The sequence below is a fragment of the Primulina tabacum genome, chromosome 9 (assembly GCF_025594145.1).
Source record: "Primulina tabacum isolate GXHZ01 chromosome 9, ASM2559414v2, whole genome shotgun sequence".
Classification (NCBI taxonomy): Eukaryota; Viridiplantae; Streptophyta; class Magnoliopsida; order Lamiales; family Gesneriaceae; genus Primulina; species Primulina tabacum.
In genome coordinates, this window is record NC_134558.1 from 32,684,354 (window position 1) to 32,693,580 (window position 9,227).

The 9,227-nt window shown below is 31.1% G+C and overlaps 1 protein-coding gene across 1 annotated transcript; it reads right to left on the bottom strand.

The window, feature by feature from the left end:
- Positions 1-5,448: 5,448 nt before the first annotated feature.
- LOC142556571 (protein BIG GRAIN 1-like E) lies at positions 5,449-6,550 on the bottom strand. The gene has a single exon (XM_075668034.1). The coding sequence runs from the start codon at positions 6,436-6,438 to the stop codon at positions 5,539-5,541; it is 900 nt and encodes a 299-aa protein (XP_075524149.1). The 5' UTR covers positions 6,439-6,550; the 3' UTR covers positions 5,449-5,538.
- Between the last annotated feature and the right edge of the window lie 2,677 nt (positions 6,551-9,227).

A 9,227-nucleotide genomic window follows, 5' to 3' on the forward strand; every position in this document is an offset into this window, starting at 1 on the left:
GTATATATATATATATATAGGCTTTCAGTTGGGCTCAAATTGCTCATTGAATGGAACAAACTAACAGTTAAAATTTGGAAGCAGAATAAATTTATAATTGATTTTAACTCAAGTGTATAAAATCTGGAAGCAGAACAAATCACCGTGGTTCTCTCATGAAAGCTGTGCTCAAGGGTTTGATTGTAAATTCATCGAAATCTCACTGGCCAAAAGGAAAAATGCTCTGTCATTGTTCCTTGAGACTTGATTTTGAAGTATTGAAAAAAGTATAACATAAAAGGAAAGGGGAAAAAAAGTAGTAGTAATAAGCTAAGCATCAAGTTGGGTTCCATGTTGATCCAATGATTTGTCTAAAACATGCTTTTTTTTGTTTTTTGGAAAGAGAAATAATCTGTACTTACTGAAATTATATATGCCTTTGTTTTAATGGCAAAAACTTGCGTGAGACGGTCTCACAGATCGTATTTTATGAGACATATATCTTATTTGAGTCATCCATAAAAAATATTATTTTTTATTCTAAGAGTATTATTTTTTATTGTGAATATCGGTAGAGTTGACCCCTCTCACAGATAAAGATTCGTTAGACTGTCTCACAAGAGACCTACTCTTATTTCAAATATATATATATATATATATATATATATATATTTGAAATATATTATTATTTTATTAAAAATAAATACATTTGATTACAACATGCTAGATTACTCCATGTTTCACATGAAAAATATTATTTACCATATGGATCGTGACTAAATTCAAATAAAGTTATTCGAAAATGCATGAGTTACATTGTCACGAATATTAGGATATATTTATGAAGATGTATTGGTATAACTTAAAGGAACATATTATATATACTTAGAGTCGTGACTCGTATATTAGATGACCAAAATCAAAATATCAAATTTTATGTTTGGAAACAAGTTTGTGGAAGTAAAAAGTTATGTTCGCTATTTTTCTGCAAAGTAAATGAATGTATAGGGATAAGTGGAATCATAAAAGGCAAAAATTTGTGCGAGACAGTCTCACGGATCGTATTTTGTGAGACATATATCTTATTTGGGTCATCCATGAAAAAATATTACATTTTATGCTAAGAGTATTATTTTTTATTGTGAATATCGGTAGGATTGACCCGTATCACAGATAAAGATTCGTGAGATCGTCTCACAAGAGACCTACTCATCATAAAACATCAGACCCATCCCATAGTGGATGACACCGTACCTTAAACTTAAAGCTTAAAAATTATAACGAGGTTAGATAATAATAACCATATGGTATGATTATGTTTTTTCTGCATCCCATCAACAATAATTAGTTCATTTCTAAAGTTTGGTAGGACTTCACGTCCATTCCGACCCATACCCTAAAGTTAACTAGTTTCACACATTAAAACCGTTAGATAACTATATTTATATATATTTTTAAAATTTTGCATTTGTACATTTATAACAAAAATTGAATAAAGAACGTACATACATACATACATACATATATATATATATATATAGATAACTATATTTATATATATTTTTAAAATTTTGCATTTGTACATTTATAACAAAAATTGAATAAAGAACGTACATACATACATATATATATATATATATATATATATATATATATATATAAATTATAAGACAGTTTTAACTAAATATTACAAACAACAAATTATGCAATCCAATAATTCATATATCTCACATAATATTAATTGGATTTTAAAGTATACATAATGTGATGTCCGAAGCCGAAGAGGACTGAAAGTGATCGTCGATGTCATGAGGTTGCACGAATAATGAACGGCTCTTGACATGCTTTTAGGTGAAGGAAACATGAATGAACAGATCCTACATCGAAATGAGAGAAATTCCAAAATTGTTCATTTAACATTACCCAATCAAATTGAGTTCTTATCGGGTATCCTTTCTACCCATGCCTGTTGCCATTCCTTTTTAATTGCTAAAACTGTGGAGTACTTTTAGGAAAGCAGGAATCGTGGATTGATCTCTAAGAATCAACAAACACCCCCCCACAAATCAAACATAATAATCAAATAATCAACGATGCTAGTGTTTGAATAGATACAATAATTACGCATGATGACATTTATGTCCAAAAGTCAGAACAAAAATGTAGTGGAAAATTTTTTTGAAAAAAAATCCAAGATTTATGTGAACAATCGTTTTGCTTTCAAATATTACAAGTAAATCTCATGTAGATCCACAAACGCCGGCCCGTATCAAACCGCAACTACGAAATTTTGTTAGAATGCATTAAAATCAAGTCTACTAACCGGAAACTCTATTTCACAGACACGGTATGTGATTTCATCCTCAAAATATGATTGAAACTATATATGATAATTATATACAACTCAGAAATCAATAATTTTACACAAAAAATGTCATGAGACGATCTTACGGGTCAGTTTCGTGATACATATATCTTATTTAGGCAACTCTTGAAAAAAATTATTTTTCATGCCAAAATATTACTTTTTATTATAAATATGGGTAGAGTTTACGCAGAAAAACTCTCATGAGACTGTCACGCCCTCAATCTCAGGGTTGACACCGACGTTGTTTAACAATCACACAATCGAAAACAACCAGCCTCGTAGCATATTATAAACCAAAACCAGTTTATTTCATAATTTCAAATAGAAATAACATTGTCCTTACAGCACAATAACCGAAAAATAATAGAATTTAATGCGGAAATGTTACAACTGAATAATAAAAATTTAAACTTAAAATTAAACTAAAATCTTGGAAGTTCAACAGCCCCAAAACTGTTCGAACTCTTCTTTCTCAATATGTTCTTCAGCTTGATCTGGGAGGAAGGAGTAAGAGCAAGTGGGGGGCCGTATCGAGCACAATATAACAACCTGCATATATTTCGAAAATCACATGACTTGCATACATAATTCATAACACATGCATAACATTGACCAGACACCGATATTCCTCTATTTTCTATGGTTTACTGATATCAGTCCCTAATTTTTATTTCTATAAGGGGGCGAGCCATATAACGATTACAATCTCACCATATAAGGGTCCATAAACATGTCATATTGGGATTTCCATCCATATACAGTCTAATCCTCACGGTGCCCAAAACCATATGACAACCAACACAAGAACGGAGTAGAAAAAGAACGTGTACTCGATCGCATTTTCGAAAATGAAATAAATATGCATACATGAACTTTAATTTTTAAAACAAGCCCACTTACCTTGGTTTTTGAATGCTAAGACGCAGGTGCACGACTTTGTGGATTGGATCGCTTCTTGCTCCTTGTTCAGGCAGCACTTCGGCTCACGCTCCAGGCTAACTTTGGACGATCTTTGGTGCAAGGTTTCAGTTAGGACAGGCTGCTGGAATTTCTAAACTTTAAGTTAGGAATCTCGAAATTAGGGTGTGAGAATAGCTAGGGATGATGGAGTATTTATAGGTCAGGAGAAGGGATCTCAAGGTGGCAGCCAATTCTTGCTCGTTTGGTATCGAAATCACACGATTTCCCTTCCATTTCGTCACCGAATCTTACCATTATTTGATCCTAATAATTCCTTGATTCAGCACCCTTTTGATTGGTTGAAAGTTTAGGTGGCTAGGTCAAAGATTTTGTGAAAAAAGGGTTGATGGTTTCTTTCCAATTAACCTTGTATCTATCCATCCCAATAATTAGACATGTAATTTAATAAGATTTTCGAAATTTGCTTGCAATATTCATGTCCTAATTTCACTAAACTTGTATAATATTTCGATTTTGTAAATTTCCTTCCCAAATTTTAGAAATTTGCATGCCTTAGTGCATATATTATTAACTTGATATTAAAGATTTCCAATGAAAAAAAATTCTCCAATATATCTCCTATACAAGAATTCAAAATCCTCAGCTCTTAAAATTTCCTTGAAATAATGCAAATATTAATTACAAGATTTGAAAAAAAATCCGGTTCTCACAGAGACGATCTCATAGGATTTAAGGTTTTTGAAATATAAAAATCTAAAAAATAATATATTATTTTTTATTTTGATTTTATTAAATATCATGGTTTATATAGTTTATCCAAATGAGCTAGCATGGAATGTTTCTATAATAAGGATTGTTATCCAAAAGATTATCACAAAAACTCATACAACCCGATCAATAAAAAATATTATTTTTTATGTCAAAAATATTATTTTTAATCCAGATATAGATACATACTCTAAGGTTATACATTCACTTTCTGAATAACTAAAAAAACCAATAATTGAATTAATTTTTGCGATTAAGATAACGAGCTTGTTTTTTACAATACGTATAACAACGTTTTCCGATCTGAATTTTGCAAGTATAAGTTGACTGTGGTGAAATCCTTGTGAATTTTAGAGTAAAACTCGATCAGTTGTTCATTTACAAAATATCCCAAGTATTCATATCGATCAATTAAACACTTTCATTATCCTGAAATGAAATAAGAATAGTGATTAACAACAATATTGCATCATAATGAATTTGGATCCTCTGCTGTGGCTGCAAACACGACACCGTCTTTTTACACGAGATGATCAACTGATTATCTCATTTAATCTGACAATTTTTTAAATTTATTTGACACTGAGTGAGGTCTATAAGATGATCAACTGATCATCTCGTATAAAAAATGCACATCATCAGGTGATGTGTTTCAACCACAGCAGAGGATTCAAATCACATCATTCTCTAATGGATAGAAACTCATACTGAATGCAAGAAACAAATTACATCGTCATTTATTTAAACTAGAGTAGGTCTCTTGTGAGACGGTCTCACGAATCTTTAACTGTGAAACGGTCTTACGAATCTTTAACTGTGAGACGAGTCAACCCTACCGATATTCACAATGAAAAGTAATACTCTTAGCATAAAAATGATGACTCAAATAAGAGATCTGTCTCAAAAAATACAATCTGTGAGACCGGTCTCACACAAGTTTTTGTCTTTAAACTAATCATAAATAAAAACAACTGAACAAGCACACAAAACGTGTATAGATTTACTAATATCTATTTACGGCCTCAGATTGTATATAAATGTGATGTCAATAGATATTTAAAGTAGCTAAGCAATTACCAGAGAGAAATTTTCTGAAGATAAAATACGTATGTGAAATTGTGTACAGATAGTTTAAGCTATCTAACTCAAAATGAAATATTATAATATCTTATTTGTCACGCGCCGAGCTCGGGCCCTCGCCTGCGTGACTGCACAATAGGCCCCTCTAGTAACTACTTTGTATTCGTTCTCGCTTTTACGAAAATGATTAACTCAAATTGTTATAGAAGTCAATTGTAAACTCATTATAAACTAATTTTAAATCTTTAATTTTTAACATGTGGGATAAGGATATCACATCGCTTATCCACAATAACCCGAATACTAGTAAATAAATAAATACAGGTTAAGACAATAAAAGTAAATATATATAATTAGACGGTTTTCCAAATATATATCATATATAATAATGTCGAAAAATAATACATGAATAAGAATTAAAATTAAACTGGAGCACCTCTCCTGATGCTGTTTACCCTAGCTGTTTCAGAAACAGGCCGACCATTTAAATAAAATTCGAAGTCACAATTTGGCAATTCAAACAGATCCGAACTTGAATCTGTATCTCCGCAGTCATCACAATCACTGAATTTCCTGAACTCCTTTTCTTCCGATGTGTACTGATCGTCGATCCAATTCATGCCAGAATTCTTGTTAATCTCCTCAATCCAGGCATCATCCGTGCACTTTTTCTCAGTACAAAACTGATTCTGCAAAGATTTTGGCTTCTCATTCCCATCATCTTTAAGCTTCTGACGCTCAAACAAATCCCTGAGTTTGACTTCTTTGCCAGGTTTTGTGGGATTGGATTGCATAAAACCAGAACTCAAGCAAAAATTCCTGGATTTAGAATCAACATTTTTAGTATTAGTGTTGGTACGGAAATGGCTGATGCTGCTTCTCCTTTCCCTTCTTTCACAAGGTATTTCTTTTTCTTGAAAATATTTCGGGCCAACGGATTGGGATTTACGCTTCTTCTTCGATCTTGTTTGATTGAACAGTGAATTCAGGAAACTAGCGAGCTTACCGCCTGGAGAACTTGGCTGCCTGTAATATTTCTTGTTTTCCTTGCTCTTATATGAATCTTTTGCCTGATCTCGTGGAGTTATATCATCCCTCATTGTCGAATCGAGGCTCATTCTTGCAGCTCTCTGACCTTGGTGCAGCCTTTCTTTTCCGACGACTTTCTGAGAAAAATTCGAAGCATTGTTGAAGTTCCCCATTAATATTTGATCATCAACAGCACCGGAGAAATACTGAGCTGCCTCGAACACGTCGAGCTCCCCGGAATCGTTCCTCCAATTGAACTGAGTACTTGTACATGTTGTTAGGACTTTTGACATACATGGTTCTCTTGAATTAATATTTATATCATATGCAAGAATATTTAACTAGTTTGTTTTTGCTTAAAGGGGTGTGTTTCGTTGGGCGATGTATATAAAGAAATGGGGTGATTTTTCTACTCCAGTTAGGTTGGACGTACGTACCAGCCTTTTTGCCCCCACCAAAACGATTGGTTTACTTGTGATATTCAGTGTTTCGAATTTTCGTGAAATTATAAAAAAAATAACTCTCGTAAAAAAACAATTATAAAAATTCTCACGTAAATTAAAAAAAAATCCCTTTTTCTTTCTAAATTTTACGGAAAAAAACAAAAACAAATCTCTTACCATTATTAACGTATACAAGCATGAAAATTATAACTGAAAGAGACGACATATTCAATGAATTTCACCGTGTGCATGTATTAATTATTGGCATGGAGATGTCTTTATTTATTTTGTTGTAGGATTTGAAGATTTACAATATTTCAAATATGATTACATAAATCGTTACTTGATAAATCATGGAGAATCAACAAAATATACAAGAATATGTCGATGAAGTTGTTCTCTATCAACGTGGCCAACCATGAGCTTTGTTAATCCACCTAAACGTGTTTCATGTGTATATTTTAGTACCAACTCTCGAGTTTAGGACATCATGAATCCTAAACTGATTAGTCAAGTAATTCGATTTAGGGGAGTGTTTGTAAAAATATATATTTTTAAAAAAGTGATTAAATTTGTATATTGTTCATAACTAGGTAATATTTGAAAATAAAAGTGAAAAACTGTTTTTTGTTTTTATTTTTTTGAAGATACACTATTTGGTAAATAAGTTATTTCAATACTATTTTTATAATAAAATACAAAAAAATCATGACAAGAGATAATGTTTGACTGTGTTGTGAAATATAAATGAATGTAAATGTAAATTTTTTATTACATGAAAATATTTTGAGGATAGGAGCTAGTAATCAGAAAATTTTCTATTTTTTTTACCCAAACAGTATAATAATTTTTGAAGAAGCAGAATCAAAAGATTGTTGCTCTCGGTGTAACATAATCCTTGCCCTAAATTTGAGTGGACCACCATGGATTTAGGTATATTATTTACAGTGTGTTCGGTTCTTTCAAAATATGGCTTTGGATTTGGATCTGGATTTGGATTTGAAATTGGATTTGAAAATTCAAATATTTGAAATTTTATTTGGAGTTTGATTTAAAATTTAAAATTGATTACAAATCCATTTCTTGTTTGGAGAAAAAAATGATTCAAATTTGGAATTCTAAAATTTTACTAAGCTACCCCTAGAAATCATCTAAACTTAAGTAAAATTTGATGGGATTTAGATAAAAAAAGTAAATGTATGTTTTTAAAATCCAAATCCCACCAAATCTTATCAAATTTGTTGATATTTGGATATACTCATTGAATGAAATCTCATAAAATTCTAAACAAATCCGGATTCTTTTTTTGAATCACATTACGAAACAGTAAAAATAGGATTTTAAAATTCAAATCCCATGAAATATCACAAATCCTGGTTGTCAAACACATTGTTAAGATGTGATCAAAAAATATGAGATGTAAATCCTAAGTATCAACCATTCATTATAATTTAAGAAATAAACTTTTTTTTTCTTTGATGCTCATCATCTAATTATGAAGAGATTATTATAATGGGGTCAGATTTTAATTAGTTGGATTAGTTTGAAAAATATATATAGTGATCTTTTTCCAAGATAACAATTAATTTGGTTGTGGTTGAGAAAACAGTATCACATGGTTTTATTGGATATCATTTTGGCCTCTGTCTAAATACTCAGTATGAACAAATCCCAAAGAGACAACTTGAAATTTCACTTTTTTGAAGTTCAAAACCATATGAGGAAGATCTTTGATTAAAACTTGCCTAGAATTTATAAAATCTTTATCAAATCATGTGTAATTAACTAGTGTAAGAAAAGTGAACCGATATCCTCGATTATGAATATAATCGAAACAACAAATATTCGATTCTATATTGATTTACGTAATAAATAGACGAAAAGGAAATATTCTACCTATATATTTTTTTATGTAAAATCTGAAGTTTGAATCAATCTCTAGGTTGAAGTCTAGCTAATCGAATGTTATTAGCCAGTTAGTTGATCAATTATGATTCAATTATTATAAGTAACACATTGTGTCTGTTGAGTTTATGCTATAAAATAATTTAGTAGTGTAAAAATTAAAATAAAACATGATTTCGATGTATTAACAATAAATGACAAAACTTTGTGTGAGACTGTCTTACAGGTCGTATTTTGTGAGACATATATCTTATTTGGGTCATCCATAAAAAAATATTACTTTTTATTCTAAGAGTATTACTTTCTGTTGTGAATATCGGTAGGGTTGACCCATCCCTCTTACAGATAAAGATTCGTGAGACCGTCTAATAGAATTATGGATTGGTGTTGAATGGGTCTTTGTATCCTCCGAATCTACTCTGTAACATGAATGGTTGCTTTCTTTTACTACACTCCAAGAATTTAAAGTGGTTCGTTTGGGCATTGTTTTCCTGAGTCCCACATCTCTTTGCCTTATAACGTCACAGCATTGATATTGAACACACATGGGATCTTTGTCCTAGTCGGGTAGCATCTATGTATTTTATATTTTAGAGATATCTGAAAGTACAAATATCTATTTTTTTATAGGAAATCTCGGATTTTTTTCTAGTTGTATCGAGCTTCAGACTTCATCTCAAATTTAAGGTTTTAAGTTTCAGATAACATCGGCCGGATATAACGGTTCTTGAACC